Genomic DNA, 25,171 nt, shown 5'->3' on the forward strand with positions numbered 1-25,171 from the left:
GAAGAAGCAATGCTCAACCAAACTTGGACTCAAAACACAGTCTACAAAGTTGCCCCTGCATGGATCCATGTGAGTTTGGCAACCAATCAGAATACAAGCTCAGATTCAAAGTCCAGAGAGGGCATAAAACCAGGGACTTTCGGCATCTCTCTCCCTTTTTTCTTCATCACCCAACATCTGGAAGCATCTGATCCCTCTTTTCTGTTCAGAAGCTCAAGCCATGTGATCCTGTCCACCATTAAACCATCTTTCCAAGCAGCCTCCATGTCTCCAGTGTCTTTTTTCCCCACTTGGAACTGAACCCAGGTGGGCATTTCTTCCAACAATAACTTCTCAGCAGGTACCCAGAACATTAGGACTTGACTTCCTCTGCATTAAAGACCAAAGTATCGGGGAAATCACTGCTCAGTGAGTTGTCAACATCTTGCATCAGTGTTCTCTGTGTGTACCGAAGCTCTTTGCCCAGTGAGACTAATTTTAGAAGCATATTAATTACAAACAAGGCTCCAACTTTTCATGAAGAAGCTCTCTGTCAGGGCAGAGAACCGGTGGTTCAATTATTTGAATCCCACCACAGCTTCTGCCAACCTAGCAGTGTAAAATCACGTAAAAAATGCAAGTAGAAAAATAGGGACCACCTTTGGTGGGAAGGTAACAGCATTCCGTGCCCCTTCGGTGGTTAGTCATGCCGGCCACATGACCACGGAGACGTCTTCGGACAGCGCTGGCTCTTCGGCTTTGAAACAGAGATGAGCATCGCCCCCCTAGAGTCGGAAACAATTAGCACATATACAATACAATACAATAGCAGAGTTGGAAGGGACCTTGGAGGTCTTCTAGTCCAACCCACTGCCTAGGCAGGAAACCCTATACCGTTTCAGACAAATGGCCATCCAACATCTTCTTAAAGACTTCCAGTGTTGGGGCATTCACAACTTCTGGAGGCAAGCTGTTCCACTGATTAATTGTTCTAACTGTCAGGAAGTTTCTCCTCAGTTCTAAGTTGCTTCTCTCCTTGATTAGTTTCCACCCATTGCTTCTTGTCCTGCCTTCAGGTGCCTTGGAGAATAGTTTGATTCCCTCTTCTTTGTGGCAACCCCTGAGATATTGGAACACTGCTATCATGTCTTCCCTCGTCCTTCTTTCTCTTAAGCTAAACATACCCAGTTCCTGCAACAAACATAAAATATGTTTTCGTCTCCAGTCCCCTAATCATCTTTGTGAATCTTTACCTTTACCTATAATTATATTATTAACATTATTGTTACAAATACAATAGTAAATATGTGAGTATGACTGTTTAAATAACTGTACCTAGATCACACACTGTTTGATGGAAATGGAAAGCAATATAAATAAAAGAAATAAAACATGGGGGCGGGGAGAAGGAATGGTAAACATTTGGTAGATTTCTTGGTCTAGCATTCCTGTAAAGGTCCCCTGTTCTGATGAAGAACAATAAAGTTAGAACCATGTCTGATTTCTCATGCTAGAAAGTCTCTTTCTCTGAACTTCATCCAGATCTGGGGATCAAATCAGACTGGAGTCCCCTAAGATAGGAACAAACGTGATCATTTATATCCAAAACTCCCAGTTCTTAAACTGGACTGAGTGCTTTCTGCAAAACTATGTTTAATATTTTCTTTTGTCCACTAGAAGTCAGGGCTGCACCACGGAAGCAACACATTTTAGAAACAGAAGTCAAAGAGGTCAAAGTCCTCCATTCCTCTGCTCACAATAGAATCCCTTATGCCCCCAGGCTGGAAATTTTGGACTAGGACAATCTGGAACTGCGCCACCTGCGATCCGATCTAAGCATACTACACAAAATTGTCTGCTACAACGTCCTACCTGTCAACGACTTCTTCAGCTTCAACCACAATAATACAAGGGCAAACAATCGATACAAACTCAAGGTAAAACATTCCAAACTCGATTGCAGACAATAAGACTTCAGCAACAGAGTGGTCAACGCCTGGAATTCTCTACTCGACTGTTGTTACAGCCTCAAACCCCCAAGCCCCTCACGCACACACACGCAAAGCAAACCAGCAGTAGCAGAAGCTGGAACCCACTCCTCAACAGAGGATACAATCAAGATCAATTGAGGTTACTAATACCACTCTATAAAGCCCTAATAAGACCAAACCTAGAGTACTGCATCCAGTTTTGGTCACCACACTATAAAAAAGATGTTGAGACTCTAGAAAAAGTGCAGAGAATAGCAACCAGGATGATTAGGGGACTAAAACATACGATGAACGTTTGCAGGAACTAGGCATGGCTAGTCTAGTGAAGAGAAGGACCAGGGGAGACATGATAGCAGTCTTCCAATATCTGAGGGGCTGCCACAGAGAGGAGGGGGTCAAGCTATTTTCCAAAGCACCTAAAAGCCAGACAAGGAATAATGGATGGAAACTGAACAAGGAGAGATTCAACCTAGAAACAAAGAGGAACTTTCTGACAGTGAGAACAATCAACCCATGAAACAGAAGTTGCCTTTGGAACTTGTGGGAGCTTCATCACTTGAGACTTTCAAGAAGACATTGGACTGCCCTTTTTCAGAAATGGTGTAGGGTCTCCTGCTTGGGCAGGGGGTTGGACTAGATGACCTACAAGATCCCTTCCAACTCTGCTAATCTGTTCAAGATTTCAGGTGTTCAACCAAGGAGCAACCTCAAGGAGAAGAGACCACGGATAGTATTTCTCTAGAAAATACCAAGACTTTGGAGTTGTGAGAAGAACAAAAACCATGTTCGGCTTTGTTGGAATTCGTTTTGTCCCGTTGTTTTTATTTGATTTATGTTCTCCTGCTCTAGATGTCTACCCTTGAGGAATAGCTCCCAAGTGAATTTCTTTGCCTCCAAAACAATGAAGGCTGTGGTAAGAGATAGAAGGTGTTCTTTGTCACTGCTTCAACAAGTTGCTTAGATGTCCCTCACCCATATCTTCTCCAGCTGTTTTTTGTACCTGGTTCAGGAGGCCCTTTGATTTCAAACTAAGTCAGAGTGACTTCATCTTGGGTGATCGTTAATTTCTCTTTGAGCTCGTTTGGGTAACTCCACCCTTTAACCTTTGACTGACTAATGAGGAAGTGAAAGCTCTTCTTATTCTTTCATTTAAATTCCTCCCATTTTGCTGTTGGATTCACGGCTGAAATGGGGAACATTCCATTGTATCGACTCTCAAGACCATTGAGGAATTTTGTTTAGCAGACCGGTAAGGAAGATCAGGAGGAGAGTTCTTCAGGACGGTTTGGGCACTAACATTCAAAGGTATTGCTTCAAATGATTCATAACAATGAGCAAAATTTAAATGTTGGGTTTGTTTGAAACTGGATGGTAGATATCCTCTTGGGAGTTTTGTAGCTCTGCTGAGGAAGGGGGAAAAAATCTTGACAGTGTTTCAAAATGATCCTGTAGTACATATGGTCACAGACATTTATTTGCTGAATGTTCCAGTCCTCATTTTTTCCTTGGGCAAAGGAGGTGGCAAATCGGTTAAAGTAGGGATGAAAGGTTTAACAGATTTATGAACAGAGTTGGAAGGGACCTTGTAGGTCATCTAGTCCAACGGTCACCAACTGGTGGTCCGCAGAAAAAATATTTGCATTTTTTATATTGCACTAAACTTGAGGGTCCTCAAACTACGCCCCTGGGATGGATACGTGCAATAAACGCTTGTCTTGCTGCAGAGAGTCTCCCCCTTTGGGGTCTTTTTGTGTGGGTTGGAGGGGGAGAGAAATTCCAACGGGGTCTGCTTCAGCCTCCTGGTGTGGGGCTTTGGGTGAAGGCTGGAGGGAAGTGCTGTTGGTGGCAAAGAGCCAGAGGGCCTCCTTCCAGTGGGATTGCATCATGGTCTGGAACTGGCTGACCATCTCAGCCCGCTGAGCCTCCAGGCGCTGGCACCTGGCCTTGCACTCCGGCAGGTCTTCCCTCTGCCTATGCTCGTAGTCCTCAGTGAGGTGCTTCTGCTGAGCCTCCTTCTTGGTCAGATCCAATTTGAACTGAGCTGTTTTGCCAATTCTTTCTCTGCTTAGCTCCAACATCTGCTTCCTGTTGGGGCCCTAAGGAGCCCCGGCGAGGAGTGGCGAGTAGAGGCTGGCAAGGCGCCCCTCAACGTGAGTAACATTGAGTTGGCCTTGCCCATCATCACGTGACCACCTTGCCACGCCCACCCAGCCAGTCATTAGGCAGATCATATTAGTTGACCGCAGGATTTTAAATTATGAATGTAGTGGTCCCTGAGGTCCGAAAGGTTGGTGACCCCTGATCTAGTCCAACTCCCACCTCCGGCCGAGCAGGAGGTTCTTGGGGTCGATGTTCCTGGCAATGGAAAGGGATGAAGTATCTACCCATTGCCATTTTCTCTGGGAAGCCAAAAGAAAGAGATGATATGAAGGTCCCTTGTCAAAGTTCTGGCACTCTTGCAAGCTTCTTCATCATCCCTTTGACTTCCCAAAATGTTCTTCTTGCCTTCAGTGGAGGCTGCATTTCTGAGTTGATTTTCCCTCGATTTATCATTTTGGTTGGACGATTTATGTTGATTGCTTATTTAGTATCCCGTGACTATCACAAAGGGTTGTATCTCGTATGATTCATGATGAATGTATTTTTATGATGACTATGAACCTGATTTGCCACGTATATCTTCTATGTAAGGGACGCGGTGTCTCAGTGGCTAAGACTCTAAGCTTGTCAATCAGAAAGATTGGCATTTCGGCGGTTCGAATCCCTAAGCGTCGCATAACAGTGTGAGCTCCCGTTACTTGTCCCAGCTTCGGCCAACCTAGCAGTTCGAAAGCAAGTAGTAAAAATGCAAGTAGAAAAATAGGAACCACCTTTGGTGGGAAGGTAACAGCGTTCCTTGCCCCTTTGGCGTTTAGTCATGCCGGCCACATGACCACGGAGACGTCTTCGGGCAGCGCTGGCTCTTCTGCTTTGAAACGGAGATGAGCACTGCCCCCTAGAGTTGGGAAAGACTAGCACATATGTGCGAGGGGAACCTTTACCTTTACTTTTACCTTATCTTCTATGTACACTGAGAGCTTATGTACTGAAGACAAATTCCTTGTCTGTCCAATCACACTTGGCCAATCAAGAATTCTAATTCTAATTTATGCTTGCATGGAAAGGAATAAGTAACCTCCTTGATGGTTATTAAAATGATATAAGCTTATTTGCTGAAGAGAACTTCTTAAAGCCAATGGAGCACTGCCAGAAAAGTAGTGGGCAATTCCATGCAGAAGAAATGTTTCCATTTCTCAGAAACAAGAAGTGAAGAAACGCAATCACAACAGTTTTGTAAACTGGCACAAACTTGTTTCTGTACTTTGAACATTCTCTAGATCACATCCGAGCTAGTTTACGAAGGCTGATACGCCTAAAATAAATCGGCTGCTTTAGAAATAATTTGCTAGCGATTTCGTTTTAGCTTCTGTAAATTGAAGGAAGTAAGGAGATAGAGAACGGGACATACCTTTGGACTTGTAGGAAAACCTAGAATTTCCTAGGCTTTCCAGATGTGCCACATGATTCATCCATGAAAAGAGCATCCTAAACAAAGCAGATTTTTTGTTAAACTTGGTGCCCAGGTCATCATTTGGAATGTATGAAGATATTAGACCTGGCTACACAGGACGCGGTGGCTCAGTGACTAAGATGCTGAGCTTGTCGGTCAGAAAGGTCGGCAGTTCGGAGGTTTGAATCCCTAGCGCCGCATAACGGAGTGAGCTCCCGTTACTTGTCCCAGCTTCTGCCAACCTAGCAGTTCAAAAGCATATAAAAATGCAAGTAGAAAAATAGGAACCAGCTTTGGTGGGAAGGTAACAGCGTTCCGTGCGCCTTCGGCATTTAGTCATGCTGGCCACATGACCACAGAGATGTCTTCGGACAGCGCTGGCTCTTCGGCTTTGAAACAGAGATGAGCACTGCCCCCTAGAGTCGGGAACGACTAGCACATATGTGCGAGGGGAACCTTTACCTTTACATCAGTGAATTAATATACCAGATGGACTTATTTTTTACACCACTGTCAGGATTTGGAGGCATTTAGGACTGGGCCAGGTGAACCGAAATAAGATGGGCTGTTTGGAAAAGCAGACCCTTATTCCCATGTAAAAATCGCACAAAAAAAAAGATTAACTTGTTGCTTTTATTCAATTGCCAGGAATTGGTTGGGCACAGAAAGTGTTGAAATTTGTAGCATTTAGTCATCCCTGGTGAGGAAACCCTGTGCTAAATTTTAGAGAAGTTGAACATTTGATTTCTGATGGCTCTTATTGTTGCTGTTTTCTTTTATTTTCTTTTTAATGTTTTATGGGATTTTTATTTTTAAACATAAAACAACATCCATTCATGAACAGTGTGGCCTCTGGGTATCTCATATTAATACAAATAACAACAATCAATTATTATATTAATCAAACTTGTATAATCCTAATATCAACATGCTTGATTATTTTAGTTATTCAATGTTTCCATTTTCCATTCTAATATCAATAATCTTCTTAAACATGCATAGTAATACCATCTTTCCATCTAATTATTACCAAAACTTACATTCAATTTATGTAGATATTACAACTGCTTAAATTCCCCCTAATTCTTACTTCTACCTCTATTCTGACTTCTAATCAGGTCACTCTTACTAATCCTAATATTAATACATATATTTAATTAAGACATTGCCCTTATAGAATTTATAGAATACCAGAGTTGAAAGAGACCTTGGAGGCCTTCTAGTCCAACCCCCTGCCTAGGCAGGAAACCCTACACCACTTCAAACAAATGGTTATCCAACATCTTCTTTAAAACTTCCAGTATTGGAGCATTCACAAATTCTGGAGGCAAGTTGTTCCACTGATTAATTCTTCTAACTGTCAGGATATGTCTCCTTAGGTTGCTTCTCTTTGATTAGTTTCCACCCATTGCTTCTTTTCCTACCCCCAGGTGCCTTGGAGAATAGTTTGACTCCCTCTTCTTTGTGGCAGCCCCTGAGATATTGGAAGACTGCTATCATGTCTCCCCTAGTCCTTTTTTTCACTAAACTAGACATACCCAATTCCTGCAACCGTTCTTTATATGTTTTAGTCTCCAGTCCCCTAATCGTCTTTGTTGCTCTTCTCTGCACTCTTTCTGGAGTCTCCACATCTTTTCTACATCATGGTGACCAGAACTGGATGCAGTATTCCAAGTGTGGCCTTACCAAGGCCTTATAAAGTGGTATTAACACTTCCCGGGATCTTGATTCTGTCCTTCTGTTTAGGCAGCCTAGAACTGTGTTGGCTTTTTAAAGAGGCATATTCTTATTTCTAGTTTTTAATCAGGACATCATTATATTAGAAAAAAAAGAAAGAAAGCTGTTTCCAAAGAGAAGAAAATTAGAGTTTCCCATCCTGAATCTAATGGGATCGGGTGACTAAGAAGAAAATATAAGAATCATTGATTTTTTTCTTGAAATAAATGTGAGAGGTTGAATGCTTTGGCATCACCTATAGAAGAACCATTTTTTCCTTTGTTATTATTAGTTGCGAAGTCGTGTCCGACCCATCAAGACCCTATGGACAATGTTCCTGCAGACCTTCCTGTCCTCTACGATCCTCTGGAGTCCATTTAAGCTCACGCCGACTACTTTGGTGACTCCATTCGGCTACCTCATTCTCTGCTGTTCCCTTCTTCATTTGCCCTCAATATTTCCCAGCATGAGGCTCTTCTCCAGTGAGTCCTTCCTTCTCATTAGGTGGACAAAGCATTTGAGTTTCCTCTTCAGGATCTGGCCTTCTAAAGAGCAGTCAGGGTTGATCTCCTCTAGGACTGACCGGTTAGATCGCCTTGCAGTCCAAGGGACTCGCAGAAGTCTTCTCCAGCACCAGAGTTCAAAGGCCTCCATTCTTTGGTGCTCAGCCTTCCTTATGGCCCAACTTTCACTTCCATCCATTGCAACTGGGAAAACCACAGTCTTGACTATACACACTTTTGTTGGCAGGGTGATGTCTCTGCTTTTTAGTATGCTGTCAAGATTTGCCATAGCTTTCCTCCCCAGGAGCAAGCCTCTTTTAATTTCTTAGCTGGAGTCCCCACCTGCAGTGATCTTGGAGCCCAGGAAAATAAACTCTGTCACTACCTCCATTTCTTCCCCATCTATTTGCCAGGAATTGAGAGGGCCAGATGCCATGATCTTAGTTTTCTTAATGTTGAGTTTCAAGCCAACTTTTGCACTTTCCTTCTTCACCAGCATCAAGAGGCTCTTTAGTTCCTCTTAATAATAAATAAATAAATAAATATTTATTTCTTAGCCGCACCCTCTCCCGAAGGACTCGGGGCGGCGTACAATGAAACATATGAAATAAATATGTGGACAAAACAAACATATAACAGAGACATATACCGAGACATACACAAGGAGGAGGTCGGCTGATGAATAAAAAACAATTAGAATACAGTGATTACAAACCCCTAAATAATTAAATATAATTAAAATACCCAATTAAAAACCCGTCAGGAGCGATATGGTTAGATCAAAGTTGAGCCAGGCCAGCTACTTGGAATAGGTGGGTCTTAAGCTTAATACGAAAGGAGCGGAGGTCAGAGGTATTCCTAATATCCGGAGGGAGGTCATTCCACAGGGCTGGGCCCGCCACAGAGAAGGCTCTACTCCTAGGCGCCGCCCCCCGACACTGTCTAGTGGACGGCACCTGGAGGAGGCCCTCTCTGTGCGAGCGGATTGGTCGCAGGGATGTATGGGGCAGAATACGATCCCGCAAGTAGCTAGGTCCTGAGCCATGGAGCGCTTTAAAGATTGTTATCAAAACCTTGAAACGCACCCGATAGACCACAGGAAGCCAGTGCAGCTCGCGCAGGAACGGTGTCACATGGGAGTACCTAGTACTCCCCATAATTACCCGCGCGGCTGCGTTCTGGACCAACTGTAGCCTCCGGGTGCATTTCCAGGGAAGCCCCATGTAGAGAGCGTTACAGTAGTCCAAGCGAGACGTCACCAGCGCATGAGTGACTGTGCGTAAGGCGTCCCGGTCCAGTAGGGGGCGCAATTGGCGCACCAGGCGAACCTGGTGGAACGCCCCCCTTGCCACGGCTGTCACATGGTCATCCATGGACAGCCGGGCATCCAGGAGGACGCCCAAATTGCGCGCCCGCTCCACCGGGGCAAGTTGAATGCCCCCAATGGCCAATGATGGAGTTAATTGGCTGAACCGGGGAGCTGGTACCCACAGCCACTCCGTCTTGGAGGGGTTGAGCTTGAGTCGGTTGTCATCCATCCAGATCCGTACGGCTTCCACACACCGGGACATCACTTCGATGGCCTCGTTGGGGTGGTTCGGGGTGGAAAAGTACAGCTGAGTATCATCAGCGTACAGGTGGTATCCCACCCCGAAACCACGGATGATCTCACCCAGCGGCTTCATATATGTGTTGAACAGGAGTGGCGAGAGGACCGACCCCTGTGGCACCCCACAAATAAGGGGGCGTAGGGTCGACCTCTCTTCTCCTGCCAACACACGCTGCGTCCGGCCAGAAAGGTAGGAGCCGAACCACCGCAAAACGGTGCCCCGGACCCCCAACCCCTCCAGCCGGCGCAGCAGGATACCATGGTCGATGGTATCAAAAGCCGCCGAGAGGTCTAATAGGACCAGGATAGAGGAACAACCTCTATCTCTGGCCCTCCAGAGATCATCCACCAACGCGACCAAGGCCGTCTCCGTGCTGTGACCGGGGCGGAAGCCGGACTGGCGCGGGTCTAGATAATCATTTTCCTCCAGATGACGTGGAAACTGGTAGGCCACCACACTCTCTACAACCTTTGCCAAAAAGGGAAGGTTGGAGACAGGACGATAATTGGCCAGCTCCAAAGGGTCCAGGGAAGGCTTCTTGAGCAAGGGTCTCACCACCGCCTCTTTCAAGGCAGCCGGGAGAGACCCCTCGCTCAGCGAAGCATTCACTAGGCCCAGGAGCCAGTCTCGTGTAACCTCCCAGGATGCCAGTACAAGCCAGGAGAGGCACGGGTCCAATAAACATGTGGTGGGTCGCAGTCGTCCACGCATTCTGTCCAAATCCTCGATGGCAACCAAGTCAAACTCCTCCCAGATCGATTCCTCAAGACTCGCCATGGACGTCTCCATTGGACCACTGACAGGGACCCAATCCCTCCGGATTTGAGCGATTTTATCCTGCAGATATTTACCAAATTCCTCTGCCCTGCCCTGTAGAGGGGCCTCCCGCAGCCTCTGAAACAAGAGGGAGCGGGACACCCGAAACAGGGCGGTAGGGCGGTTCTCCGCGGATGCAATGAGAGTGGCACAATATTGGCGTTTGGCCACTCTCAATGCCACAAGGTACATCCTTAAATGGGCTCGTGCCTGTGTTCGATCAAATTCGGAGCGAGAGGATCTCCAACGACTCTCTAGACGTCTCTTGCAGCATTTCATCACCCTTAGCTCCTCGGTAAACCAAGGGGCCAGGGTGGATCGTTGCCGCCGGAGAGGCCGCAAAGGCGCCACCCGGTTCAAGGCCCCGGTAGTCGCATTATTCCACGCGACCACCAGGTCCTCTACCCGGGGGCGGGTCAAGGTTACAGGAGGTGGCCCAAGCTCCGTCTGGAACCTATCAGGTTCCATCAGGCGCCTGGGGTGGAACCATCTGGTACTTTCCGGTTCCGCCTCCCCGCAGCGGGAGGTAGCACCAGGGAAGTCAAGGCGAAGGAGTGAGTGATCTGACCATGACAGGGAAGTGATGGTTAAGTCCCCTCCTCCCAGATCACTCAGCCACTGGCCAGAGACAAAAACGAGATCCAGAGTGTGTCCTCCCTCATGTGTCGGGCCCTGAATCATTTGAGTCAGGTCCATGGCTGTCATGGAAGCCATGAACTCCCGAACCCCCTCTGATGCTTCTCCCATCGATGGCAGGTTAAAATCCCCCATCACTAAAAGTTTGGGGGTCTCAACCGCCACCGATGCGATCAGCTCGAGGAGTTCGGGCAGGGCCGCTGATGTATAGCGAGGAGCCAGGTATACTATCAGCAGGCCCAACTGTCTCCCAGGGCCCCATTTCACAACAAGGGATTCACATCCGGACGTCTGTGGCACAGTAGACTCCCTCAGCTCTAAGTCCTCCCGAATAATTACTGCCACCCCACCGCCCCTTCCCTGGGCCCGGGGCTGGTGAAATGCTCGGTAGCCTGGTGGGCACATTTCCACGAGGGGAAGACCTCCCTCATGGCCCAACCAGGTCTCCGTTATTCCCGCGAGGTCCGGCTCCCCCTCTAAAATTAGATCGTGAATGAGGGGGGCCTTCTTAACAACGGACCTCGCATTGCATAACAACAGCCTCAGGCCCTGGGTCTGTAACTCTTGACCACCTAGAACGCGGGGGTTGGTACAAGCGACCGGGTGTAACCAGCAACCACGGTCTCCCAACCGACTGTAAGTTCATAAGCTGTCCTCGTATCTGCCCCTCCCTGCGACCGTTGGAATTAAAGAGCCCTGTACTTTCTTCACTTTCTGCCATTAGGGTGGTATCATCTTCACATCTGAGGTTGTTTATATTTCTCCCAGCAATATTTTTTTTCTTTAAGAGGACCACAGATGTGTTTTTGGAAGCATAGCTCAAACCTGAATCAGAATTTGAAAAATACCATGCTGTGCGAGGGGAGATAATTTATCATCATTTGTCAAGAGTGTGTTTTCTGTTGCTGAGCACTATATTTTAAAAGATTATGGTAACTTCAGGAGCTACAAACTGATCAAATCTTGAGAGATGCCTGCAGGTTCAAAATTGAATCTGGTTTGACATGGATTGCAAGAGAGATAGCAACAACTTGTTTCATTTAAAAACTTTCCTAAGTGTTTGGGGGTCTTATTTAATATATAGAATAGAAATAGAAATGGAATAAAAGAATGGAATAGAAAAGAGTAGAGTAGAGTAGAGTAGAGTAGAGTAGAGTAGAGTAGAGTAGAATAGAATAGAATAGAATAGAATAGGAAAGAGTAGAGTAGAATAGAATAGAATAGAATAGGAAAGAGTAGAATAGAATAGAATAGAATAGAATAGGAAAGAGTAGAGTAGAATAGAATAGAATAGAATAGAATAGAATAGAATAGGAAAGAGTAGAATAGAATAGAATAGAATAGAATAGAATAGAATAGAATAGGAAAGAGTAGAGTAGAATAGAATAGAATAGAATAGAATAGAATAGAATAGAATAGAATAGGAAAGAGTAGAGTAGAATAGAATAGAATAGAATAGGAAAGAGTAGAATAGAATAGAATAGAATAGAATAGGAAAGAGTAGAATAGAATAGAATAGAATAGAATAGAATAGAATATGAAAGAATAGAATAGAATAGAATAGAATAGAATAGAATAGGAAAGAGTAGAATAGAATAGAATAGAATAGAATAGGAAAGAGTAGAATAGAATAGAATAGAAATAGAATAAAATAGAATAGAATAGGAAAGAGTAGAGTAGAATAGAATAAGAAAGAGTAGAATAGAATAGAATAGAAATAGAATAGAATAGGAAAGAGTAGAGTACAATTGAATAGAATAGGAAAGAGTAGAGTAGAGTAGAGTAGAATAGAATAGAATAGAATAGGAAAGAGTAGAGTAGAGTAGAATAGAATAGAATAGAATAGGAAAGAGTAGAGTAGAATAAAATAGAATAGAAATAGAATAGAATAGAAATAGAATAGAATAGAATAGAATAGAAATAGATAGAATAGAATAGAATAGAATAGAATAGAATAGAATAGAATAGAAAAGAGTAGAGTAGAGTAGAATAGAATAGAATAGAATAGAATAGGAAAGAGTGGAGTAGAGTAGAATAGAATAGAAATAGAATAGAATAGAATAGAATAGGAAAGAGTATAGTAGAGAAGAATATAATAGGAGAGAGTAGAGTAGAATTGAATAGAAATAGAATAAAATAGAATAGAATAGAATAGGAAAGAGTAGAGTAGAATAGAATAAGAAAGAGTAGAATAGAATAGAATAGAAATAGAATAGAATAGAAAAGAGTAGAGTACAATTGAATAGAATAGGAAAGAGTAGAGTAGAGTAGAATAGAATAGAATAGGAAAAAGTAGAGTAGAATAGAATAGAATAGAATAGAATAGAATAGAATAGGAAAGAGTAGAGTAGAATAGAATAGAATAGAATAGGAAAGAGTAGAATAGAATAGAAATAGAAATAGAAATAGAAATAGATAGAATAGAATAGAATAGAATAGAATAGAAATAGATAGAATAGAATAGAATAGAATAGAATAGAATAGAATAGAATAGAAAAGAGTAGAATAGAATAGAATAGAATAGAATAGAATAGAATAGAATAGAATAGGAAAGAGTGGAGTAGAGTAGAATAGAATAGAAATAGAATAGAATAGAATAGAATAGAATAGAATAGGAAAGAGTAGAGTAGAGAAGAATATAATAGGAGAGAGTAGAGTAGAGTAGAATAGAATAGAAATAGAATAAAATAGAATAGAATAGAATAGGAAAGAGTAGATTAGAATAGAATAAGAAAGAGTAGAATAGAATAGAATAGAAATAGAATAGAATAGGAAAGAGTAGAGTAGAATAGAATAAGAAAGAGTAGAATAGAATAGAATAGAAATAGAATAGAATAGGAAAGAGTAGAGTAGAATAGAATAGAATAGAATAGAATAGAATAGAATAGAATAGAATAGAATAGAATCAGATTTGGAAGGGACCTCCAGCCCACAAGGCCATTAAACAATGACGATGATGATGATTCCTCAGTTGAGAATTAAAATAAAGTGGTAGAAAAGAAGGGAAAATGTTAAAAACTTAGAAGTGACGTAGGTTTTCTTCTTTTGCTTCAGTGGAAGGACCCGATAGAACCTGCACCATGAACGACGAATACAAGAACGGCTTGGCCAACATGGAAGAAATCCCTCTGGAGGATGCCGACAGCACCAGCGTAGAATTCAGAGTTCTGATGGCCTACGCACAGCGCCGACTGTCTGCGAGCAAATATGGCGAATTATTGGAAAAAGAACCCAAAGTCCAGGAGGAAAGGAGAGAGATTGTGCCAGCTGACACTCCAGCCAAGGAAGAAGAAGTGACCCTCCAAGAAATTTCTCCAGAAGGTCATAAACCACCAAAGCCGAAGGACCAGAAGAAGGCAAAGAAGAAGAAGAAAGCAAAGACGAAGACAAGAACCAACTGGAAATGCTTTTGTGTTCCTTCTTGCCTAAGGCCACAAGCAAGGACAGCCAGGGACCTTCAAGTATCCTTAAAGCAGGACTCTGTCAATGGCCATGCCAGGAAGCTGGTCTCCAGGATTGAGGGTTTACCAGGTGGGCATACCATGGGTTTCCTATCACTTGGGTTGTATATAATAAGAGGCAGTGGTGCGGTGGCATGACTTGGTGGGCGTGGCAGGGGAAGAATACTGCAAAATCCCCATTCCCTCCCCACTCCTGGGGGAAGTATACTGCAAAATCTCCATTCCCTCTGCACTCCAGGATAAGGATACTGCCAAATCTCCACTCCCTCCCCACTCCAGGGGAAGGATACTGCAAAATCCCAATTTCTTCCCCATTCCAGGGGAAGGATACTGCAAAATCTCCATTCCCTCCCCACTCCAGGGGAAGGATACTGCAAAATCTCCATTCCCTCCCCACTCCAGGGGAAGGATACTGCAAAATCCCCATTTCTTCCCCATTCCAGGGGAAGGATACTGCAAAATCCCCATTCCCTCCCAATCAGCTGGGACTTGGGAGGCGGAGAAAAGATGGGCCGTGGCCAGCCAGAGGTGGTAATTCTCCGAACTACTCAAAATTTCCACTACCGGTTCTCCAGAACTGGTCAGAACTTGTTGAATACCACCTCTGATAAGGGCAGAGGTGGGTTCCTACCGGTTTGAAACAGTTTGGCTGAACCAATAGTAACTTGGCGGCCTGGGTCGCTGGAACCGGCAGCGCCCCCAAACCGGTTCTCCTACGGTGGCGCCATCTTGGTTTTCGGTTCTGCGCATACGCAGAACAATTTTCACTGCAGAAATGTTATTTCCCCCCCCCCTTTTCTAACGTTTTGCGCATGCACAGACCTTTTTAGTTGCAAATGCACATGTGCACAGAGCAAAAAATTTTGCATGCCGAATGCCGGCAGCAACCCACCCCTGGATAAGGGGGATTAATTTTGATCGCCTAGCAGCCTTCCTTCAAGGTGACCTTCCCACAAATAATTTCTAATAACAGTTGACCACAAGACAAGGTGAACGACATCAAGATGGCAACTGGAATGTGTGCCTGAACTTTTGTCAGTCTTTTATGTACAGTGGTACCTCGGTATTCAACTACTTTGAAACGCATCGAATTTGGTACTCAATGCATTTTGATATGAACATTTTGTCCTGATCCTCATCGTGCATGCGATTCAACGCACAAGCTAGGACGTGTCCATGTCGGCTGCCATGTGACTCACTACATTATTCCTTACGAGGAATGTTTGGTACTCATTGTTTGTGCTACTCAACAAGGCCATCAAATTGGGCATGACTCATTTAACTGCTTAGGAAAGGTACCTTTGCTCCCAGTTGTGGTCATAAATCAAGGACGACCTATGATCTTTATGGGTGGTTCTCCTTTCCTTCCAAAACACTCTGGGGATGGAGCCAAACTGGGTTCCAAAATGGCTGCTGTCCATTTTTCTGCCGTAATGACTAAATACAACCTTTGGATGATTGCAGCGGATTTTATGTTCCCGGATAATGCATGGGGTGAAGGGAGATGGTTGAATGGAATTATTCCACTCTTGTTTTGTTTTGCTTTCCTAGATGACTCGGACATCCCTCGTTTGGCAGAGAGACTTCTTGAGATAGTGGATCATTCCAGATGTCCCGGCGGGAAGAAGGGCACCCCAGGACTGGAACGTGCATTGAGTCTAGAAGAAGATGGTGGCTCAGCCAGCAAGCCAGTCCCACCAGCTGAGATTGATGGACTGGGTAAAGTGTTCTTTCTTCATGGGGACATTTCTTGCTACTGGTTTTCTGTTCATGGACATTCCTGGTCACTTGCCCACATGGCACTTCAGGAGGTTTCCATTTTGACGCAAGTTCTAGATGAGACCCTAACTTGCTTTCTGTATGCCTCGTAGCAGTTCCACCCATTTCAACACAACTATCCTCCACAATATTTTACTGAGGGGCCCTGAACGTATTCACAGGACCTGCACAGGGCAAATGATTTCCCAGGCTGTTGTTCAACTGGTAATTGAGGGATTTCTAGATCCTTGTTTCCAAACCATGGCTACTCAGCAGCACTGTCATGGAGTGGTTGTATTGCTTAGATTATCAAAGCAGCTCCAATAAAGGACTTGGAAAGGAGGGGTTGGCAAGAATGTACACCCATTGTCATCGGGGGTAGCTAAGAGGAGGAGCTGAAGACACATGCACCCAACTCCTCTAATACAAAGGAGTAATCTGTATTATTTAAGAGGAAGAAGCGGTGTGTTGTAACGACCTGGGTAATGGGCTGCGTGATGACTTCCTGAGCTCTATGGTAGTGATATCCTGTGTCCTGTGCTGCAACGTCCTGGGAGGTTGGCTGCGTTGTAACATCCTGAGCCTTTGTGTTGTAACCTCCTGAATTCTGTGATGTAATGTCCTGAGCAGGTGGCTGTGGTGTCACATCCCGGGCTTTGGTTTGGCTCCGAGTTTGCATTCTGGCCATGGCGTGTGTCGGTTTGCTTTGTGTGGAGGTCGGAGGGGGGTGCAGCAGTTGGTGATGCCACTGTGGTTTGGCTTCTGGATGGTGGTTGCATTTGGTCTATGGGATGGGTTTGGGTTTGAGTCTGGTGAAGGTGATTGGTGGTTGCGTCCTGGGTTGTTCTGGGTCCAGTGTCGGTTTTTGTGGCTGGGACTCGTTTGTTGACTAGGGCTGGTTTCCAGATGTCTGGTAGGCGGGAGGTATCGTCACATTTATTCATGTTGTGGGAGTGCTTCTCTATTTCAATAGCTTCCCTAATTATTCTCTTGTTGAAGTGTTCAGTTTTGGAGATTAATTTGATTCTTTCAAAATCAATTTCATGTCCTGTTGCTATAAGGTGCTGGAAGAGGGAGGAAGTATTTTCTTCTTTTCTGACTGCGTTCTTGTGTTCTGCGATGTGTGCATTTATTCTCCTATTAGTTTGTCCAATGTATGTGGCCGGGCAGATTTTGCATGGTATTTCGTAGACTCCTTGGTTTTGTAGCTGGATCTTGTCTTTGGGGTTTCTTAAGATGTTGGCTATTTTTTGGTCAGTGTCAAAGGCTGTCTTGATATTGTGTTTGTGGAGAATTTTGCTGATTTTATCTGTGGTGCCTTTGATATAAGGGAGGAGGGCGATGCCATTGTCCTGTTCTGTGTCTCGGTTCTTGGGGGGGTGTCTCCTTTTGGATTAGGTTGGTAATTGTGTTTCTTTGGAATCCGTTGGAAATAAATACATTTGTGAGAATGTGTAATTCAGTTTTCAGGTGTTTGTCTTTGTTGGCTAGGCATTTGGTTCTAGAGATGAGGGTCTTGGCTACGGAGTTGATCTGTGCAGGGTGGTGATGGGATTGTGCATTTAAGTAGCGGTTGGTGTGTGGTTTTTTTCCCGTTAGATGGTGTGTCCTAGGGAGCCATTGGGTTTTTTGTAGATTAGGACGTCCAGAAAGGGAAGTTGGTTGTTAGCTTCTATTTCCATATTAAATTGTATTTTGGGGTGTAGGCTGTTGAGATGTGTGAGGAAGTTGTCCAGTTTTTCCTTCCCGTGTGGCCAAATTACAAAAGTGTCATCTACTTATCTAAGCCAGAGTTTGTGTTTGTGTTCAGATTTATCTAAGGTGTTGGTTTCAAAATGTTCCATGTATAAGTTTGCGATAACGGGTGAGAGGGGTGATCCCATGGGTGCTCCATCTATCTGTTTGTATCTTTGTCCATTATGGATGAAGTATGTGTTGGTTAGGCAGTGGTTGGTCAGGTCCAGGATGTGTTTAGGAGGATTGTATTTGTTTTGGATAGCTGTCAAGGCTTCTTTTATAGGCACTTGGGTGAAGAGAGATATGACATCGAAGCTCACGAGTAGGTCGCTGGGTTGTAGGTTTTGTTTCTTTATTGTTTCTATGAAGTGGAGTTAGTTTTGTACGTGTGAGGTGATGGATTCTGTGTAGGGTTGGAGTTGTTTGGCGAGGAATTTGGCAAGATTCTGTAGAGGGGAGCCTATGGAGCTGACTATGGGTCTGAGTGGTGTTCCTTCTTTGTGTATCTTGGGGTTAGTGGGGTAGGGTGGAAATGGAGATTTTATAGCATCCTTGCCCTGGAGTGGGGTGGAAATGGGGAGGTTACAGTATCCTTGCCCTGCCATGCCCACCAAGCCACGCCACGCCTTCAGAACCAGTAGTAAAAAAATAATTATTATTATAAAGTTTTTTATTTTTTTTTCATTTTCATAACATACGATCATATCTATACTATTACATAGCCAACATCATATTGTATTATTAAATGTTTACATCAATTCATCTTACCAACAACTCCCCAAAACAATTATTGGCTCGTCTGCTCTCCATACACCATATTTGTACCTTATCCATCACTTTCTTCTCTCTTTCTCCTCCCCTTCCCTACCTCCTTTCTTCCCTCTGTCACCCTTCTCTTCTCCACTTCCTCTTCCTCTCTCCTTCTCCTCTCTCCCCTTTCCACTCCTCCTGTCTCTCCTCCTATTCCCCCTCCTACCCTCTCTCCTATTCCTCTCTTCTTCCCTTATCTCTCTCCTCTACTTCCCACTCTTCATCTCACTTACTTGGTTATTTCAGCCTTTGAGCGAGCTCCATTTTATGTTGATGGTATTTATAATTCCTTTTCAATATACATATTTAATTTTAACATGTATTCTAGTAGTAAATTTTCTTTGAATCCCACCAGTGCCCTGTAATTTTATTTTCCATAGGGGTTAGGCTTGTGGTTGAAACAAACAGGGCTTTTGAAAGTGAGAGGAAGCTCAAGGCGTTTAAGTGCCTTATTGACTGTTTATCCAATAATCATTTTTTCGTGGAGAACATCTCTATGTGGTCCAAGAAGGAGTCAAAAACAACTTGATGGCATTTAAGCAATCCATCATTTCTAGTAGCACCCTACAAAACAATGAATCCAAGAGCTTTGTTATTTTACTTGCTGTGTTAAGAAAATCAGCCACTTATTTTTCTTTCTTTTTTACCAGACAATGAAGAAAAGGTTATTGATGCGATCGTTGCCTTCTTACGGAAGTCAGGAGATGAGCTGGAGGAAGAGGTAACCTAAGGTGGCACGGACTCCCAAGCTCTGTGTGAAAATTAACTGAAGAAACTTTCACGTCACTCCAGTGGTGGGTTCTGGGCAGTACAGCCCGGTATAGGTGTACCGGTGGCAGCTGGGAGCAGCAGCCACCGTACCGGAAGGGTGGCTCATTGGGCCGACCTGCCTCCTCGCATTCCTTACTGCTTTTTGAGGGGAATGGGCCAATTGCGCATGCGCACACAAGGCTTGCGTGACCTCTGCCGAGCAGCTAGGGCGTCGCAGGGCAGTGGCCTACGCATGCGTGTGCAGCACGCATGCCTGAGGTAGACACCCGGCCCCGTCACCGGTTGCGACAGGATCCGGAACCCACCACTGCGTCACTCCCTTGTTTTTCTTCATTTACAATTTTGCACATGGATTTTCAGTACAGCCTGGTCTGTACCATCCATTGATCCATTCCACCAATTTCTGCAGGAATTCTTGCTGATCTTCATATAACACAATTTGGGGGGGGGGGGGAACCTGATCTAAAGAACTTGTTGAAGAACTTGGCTAAACAAACAAACAAGCAAGCAAATAAATAAATATTAAAATAAAAAAACCATAAAATAAAATAATGCACACACACACACACACACAAATGGTTGTATGAATGTTCCAGCCATAACTCTAGAATGCCTCGAGCAATTTCAACCAAACTTGGTACACAGATGACTTACTTTCTGGAAACAAACACTGTGGGGGTAACACACCCCTAACACTCCTTGGTGTGTGCGCTCTGTTAAGATACAGCCTGTTGTGCCTTCAAATGGCTTCTACAATACTGCCAGAAAATGGCTTCTACTATGCAGCGCAGTGAAGTTGCCATGGTAACGGCTTCACAGTACTCCACAAGGGGGGCTCCTTCTGGTAATGGGGAAAAATCCAACATTAGAAATTATGTTTGGTCTGGACATTTTCTCCCTATAAATAAATACCTGGACAACGCTGGATTATCAGCTAGTATGAAATAAAATGAAATAAAATAAAATAAAATAATAAAATGAAATAATATGAAATAAAATAAAATAATAAAATAAAATAAAATGAAATGAAATAAAATAATAAAATAAATAAAATGAAATGAAATGAAATGAAATAAAATAAAATAATAAAATAAAATGAAATAAAATAAAATAATAAAATAAAATAAAATAAAATAAATAATAAAATGAAATAAAATGAAATAAAATAAAATAATAAAATAAAATAAAATAAATAAAATGAAATGAAATGAAATAAAATAAAATAATAAAATAAAATAAAATAAAATAAAATAAAATAAAATAATAAAATAAAATAAAATAAAATAAAATAAAATAAAATAAAATAAAATAAAATAAAATAAAATAAAATAAAATAATAAAATAAAATAAAATAAAATATAAAATAAAAAATAAAATAAAATAAAATAAAATAAAATAAAATGAAATGAAATAAAATAAAATAATAATAAAATAAAATAATAAAATAAAATAAAATAAAATAAAATAATAAAATAAAATAAAATAAAATAATAATAAAATAAAATAAAATAATAAAATAAAATAAAATAAAATAAAATAATAAAAATACTAAATTAATAAATCAATAAAATAATAAAATAATAAATTAATAAAATAAAATAAATAAAATGCTTCTCTTTCCTCTTCCAGATGAAGAAAGATAAGACCTTCTCTCAGAGCATCTGGGACATGATGACCTCCTATGCCTTCTTCAGGAGAGTGACAGACCAGTTCCTGGAGGAGATGCCCATAGACTCCACAGTGAATTCAGAGGATGAAGTGAAGAGGATGAAAGTTGCACTGATTATGGAAGCTACCACCAGGCTCACTGCAGTCGACAATCACCCCATGAATCTTGTGCTGGGCTTTGGAACAAAATACCTGCAGGAAAACTTCAGCCCTTGGATCCAAAGCCGAGGAGGATGGGTAAGAGATAGTCTAAATCTGCTTTTCTCAGCCGTGGCAGCTCTTAAGATGGATGGACTTCAACTCCCAGAACTCCCCAGCCAACCTGCCATTCTGGGGAATGCTTGGAGTTGAAGTCCACCAGGTCTCTGAGCTCTCCTAATTAATTTTCTTACGAATAGGGACATTTTTAAAAACAGCAGATCCGTGGCAAGAATACTTATTTATTAAATTTGTACGCCATCCATCTCTCTTATCACGTGACTCTAGGCAGCTACATAAGAGAGTTCAGGTTATTTTTGCATAAGATTTTGCATAAGAACAGGCAACATTTCAATTGATCGGCTTTTGTGGGATTTGAGAAGTTGGGGTATTTTTCACCCTCATTTCAATGCTTGGACCATTGGATGTTAGGGCTGATTTTTGTATTAGACCTGCCCACTGATCTTTAGGAACAAGCATGTACGTTCTATGTCATCATCATATTCAGCAAACTCTTAAGTTCTCTGCCCACATGTGGCCGCCCAGGTAGCCTATAAACCACCGACAATGTCGGTTGGAAGTTGGCAAGTCCTTTCATGCCCCAAAGGCAGGCATAAGAAAGAGGAAAGTTCTTACCGACCGTCCTTGATAACCTGTTTCTTCGTTGAGAAGTGTTGGTTGGCATGTATTCAAGCTTCTGATTCAGAACTTGCTATTATCTTGCAAGAAATCTGGATACACTTATCAATCTCACAGGTCCTTTTTTCAAGGGGCAACTGGACTTTCTGGTTTTTCTTTAAAGACCTTTTCGCTTTTCATTCAGGAGCTTCATTCTTGAGCTCCAACTGGATGGTGGGGAATGGAAGGACCATCCAGTCAGAGCTGAAGAAGTTTCTTGGATGAGAAGCAAAAACGTCTTCAAAGAGAAAAAAAAACCAGAAAGTCCAGTTGCCTCTTGAAAAAAAAAGCATCTGTGGTACAACCATGACCTGGATGACTGAGAATCTCCATTGTTGTTGTTGTTAGTTGCAAAGTCATGTCCAACCCATCGCGACCCCATGGACAACGTTCCTCCTTCCTGTCCTCTACCATCCTCTGGAGTCCATTGAAGTTCACGCTGACTGCTTTGGTGACTCCATCCAGCCACCTCTTCTCTGTTGTCCCCTTCTTCTTTTGCCTTCCATCGTTCCCAGCATTAGGCTTTTCTCCGGGGAGTCCTTCCTTCTCATGAGATGGCCAAAGTACTTGAGTTTCATCTTCAGGATCCAGCCTTCTAAAGAGCAGTCAGGACTGATCTCCTCTAGGATTGACCGGTTGGATGGCCTTGCAGTCCAAGGGACTAGCAGGAGTCTTCTCCAGCACCAGAGTTCAAAGGCCTCAATTCTTTGGCGCTCAGCCTTTCTTATGGTCCAACTTTCACAGCCATCCATTGCAACTGAGAAAACCATAGCCTTGACTATACACACTTTTGTTGGCAGGGTGATGTCTCTGCTTTTTAGTAGGCTGTTTAGATTTGCCAAGAATCTCCATACACATTTATAAATCCCACTGACCCCCTTTCTCCATTTCCCCCCCCAGCTAATAGCCTTAGGATTACCAGACCAGGAAGAAGTTGAATGAGGAAAGGAGCTCATCTTCTCGAGTGTCACTTAATACGGAGAAAAGTGATTGGGATGTGAGAGGAAAAACTTAAGTCACTCTCATGATTGCCTCCAATACGGGGAGATGATGGTTCATGGAATCTTTTGGAAGACGAGCAATTGCAGCACCAGATGTCATGGGACAAGGACAGGATCTGCAATATCTGTTTTAGTCCTGCTCAACACAAGCAAGAGATGAAAGAGCCACATAGCTCTTATTATCGCAGGGACCCGAAGCCTTCTGGTGGAATGAAGCTACACATTTTGCAAATTTGGCTTCTGGATCTAAGTTAAGCATGAGAACAGAAGGCTGCCTTGAAGGATGGCTGCCTTGAGCCTGGAATGCGAAGACCAACATCGCGTTGCCACAATCTCCTTTTCCTGCAGAAGTGTCTGAAGGGTGGGGGCTCCAAAAAGGCAAGATGGCTACATCTTCTCGACTTTTTGTAAGCCCCCTCCCTTTTTCCCGGGGGACATTGTCAGTGTAGCTCATCAATTGCTGCTTGCTTTCTAGCTCTTTGGTGTCACAGTCTTGAGATGCTTGCTTTTTTTTTTATTTGAACAGATCTCTCACTCCCTTTCCTCGGGAGGTTTGGTACAAGTGTAAATAGAAAATGACACAATGGGTTTAGACAAAGAAGGTGTAGTAGGGATGATGGACCTGATTTTGAAAGGGATTAAATCCTAAAGAGACAAAATTAGCTTAAGTCACAACAATTGATTTCGATGTACATAATCAAGAGAACAATAAAACAAGTGATTTCCCTTCTTCTCCGCAATTTCTTGTTTAGTTGCTCTGGGAAGTGAGCTCTGTTCCTTCCTTCCTTCCTTGGCATCTTAAAATCTAGCAAAGACGTCTGGAATAACAATAGCAATAGTACTTAGACTTATATACCGCTTCACAGTGCTTTTACAGCCCTCTCCAAGCGGTTTACAGCCTAGTACCCCCAACAATCTGGGTCCTCATTTTACCCACCTCGGAAGGATGGATGGCTAAGTCAACCTTGAGCCAGTTAGAATCGAACTGCTGACAGTGGGCAGAAGTAGCCTGCAGTATTGCATTCTGACCACTGCGCCATGAGGAAGGAGAATGAGAAAGGGAATGATGAAGGGAGGGAGGAAGGAAGGAAGGGAGGAAGGACGGAAGGAATAGCAATAGCACTTAGACTTATATACCACTTCACAGTGCTTTTACAACCCTCTCTAAGCTGTTTACAGAGTCAGCCTATTGCCCCCAACAATCTGGGTCCTCATTTTACCCCACCTTGGAAGGGTGGAAGGCTGATCATGGTTATCGTCTTTTCAGAGTCTCTTAAGAGACCAAGATGGCTTTCTTAGATTTGAATTAAAACTGTTGTCTTAGTAATTAGGTTTTCAAAGAATCAAACATTACCATATTTTTTGGAGTATAAGACACACTTCCCACCCCCCTAAAAGAGGGCGAAACTTTGAGTGTGTCTTATACACCAAATGTAGCCAAATACACGAGGCACGGAGCAGGCGATGGTCTGTGGCAATCCCTGAAGCCTGGAAGAGCTGATTGAGGATATTCCGGGAGGCCGATCCACCCGCCAATCAGCTGCTTATGCTGAATCAGGCTGCAAGCTGACTGGCTGTTTGCTATTTGCTGCAAGAACGTGTCCGAGTTTGCAACAGCAATCACACCCAGAAAGCACACACAATCCTGATTCAGCAGGATTCAATAACTTCTCTTTATATAGTAACACATTAAGTAAATACACAATACCAAAAGCAGGTTTTCCAACGTGGTAGTTCAGCAGAGAAGTTTTGGATGCAGGTAAGTGCAGGGTGCGCGCACAGGCTCCGGGAGGGCAAAAAACAGGCCTACTGGAAGTTCGGGAAACGGGCCCGTTTTCAGCCTCCGGAGGATCTCAGGAGCCTAGGGAGGCTGTTTTCGCCCTCCCAGAAGCTCAAGAGAAACCTCTGGAGCCTGGGGTGGGCAAAAACACCCCCCGCCATGCTGCAGGAGGCCGAATAGGCCACACCCACCCAGTAACCAGGCAGAGAACCCCTTGCTAAAATTCTTGAAGCCCACCCCTGCTTGTAACTCAAGAGATGCAAGACACACAACCACACACTTACGGAATCCCTTGTGATAGCGCACAGCCATAATGGCCGTTTCATCAGAAACCACCAAAATAAAATAAAACAAACCAGAAAAATTCAACGGCATTGGAGAGACCTTATCCTTAGCTCCAGTTTAATTTGCCCGAGGACTGAGATCTTTTCTCAGAATGGGTAGAAGGGATTCCCCCCCCCCCCCAGATCATAAAATGGGGATTTGATCAGGTGGTAAATCAGGTGCA

At 43.4% G+C, this 25,171-nt stretch overlaps 1 protein-coding gene and 2 long non-coding RNA genes across 3 annotated transcripts in view; 2 read left to right on the top strand and 1 right to left on the bottom strand.

Annotated features, from left to right (window-relative positions):
• Positions 1 to 14,689, bottom strand: part of LOC309394639 — a 64,013-nt gene extending 49,324 nt beyond the window's left edge. The window contains exon 1 of the long non-coding RNA XR_014175760.1: positions 14,594 to 14,689. This is a non-coding gene — a long non-coding RNA (uncharacterized lncRNA). The remainder of the gene's footprint in view (positions 1 to 14,593) is intronic.
• Positions 1 to 25,171, top strand: part of LOC309394640 — a 253,769-nt gene that overhangs the window by 3,664 nt on the left and 224,934 nt on the right. The window lies entirely within an intron of this gene.
• Positions 13,862 to 23,613, top strand: BCL2L14 (BCL2 like 14). The gene is made up of 5 exons (XM_081958024.1): positions 13,862 to 14,332; positions 15,814 to 15,981; positions 19,218 to 19,288; positions 20,968 to 21,243; positions 22,783 to 23,613. Exons 1-5 carry the CDS (start codon positions 13,882 to 13,884, stop codon positions 22,822 to 22,824), a joined length of 1,008 nt encoding a protein of 335 aa, XP_081814150.1. The 5' UTR covers positions 13,862 to 13,881; the 3' UTR covers positions 22,825 to 23,613.

The sequence above is a fragment of the Natrix helvetica genome, assembly GCF_964273705.1.
Source record: "Natrix helvetica genome assembly, chromosome: 6".
NCBI lineage: Eukaryota > Metazoa > Chordata > Lepidosauria > Squamata > Natricidae > Natrix > Natrix helvetica.

Excerpts from the sequence above, each read along its gene's own strand:
- BCL2L14 (XM_081958024.1), top strand. The coding sequence starts at position 13,882 with ATGAACGACGAATACAAGAACGGCTTGGCCAACATGGAAGAAATCCCT. Across the intron at positions 15,982-19,217 it reads AGCTGAGATTGATGGACTGG|ACAATGAAGAAAAGGTTATT; the intron begins GTAAAGTGTTCT and ends CTTTTTTACCAG. Across the intron at positions 19,289-20,967 it reads GAGATGAGCTGGAGGAAGAG|ATGAAGAAAGATAAGACCTT; the intron begins GTAACCTAAGGT and ends TTCCTCTTCCAG.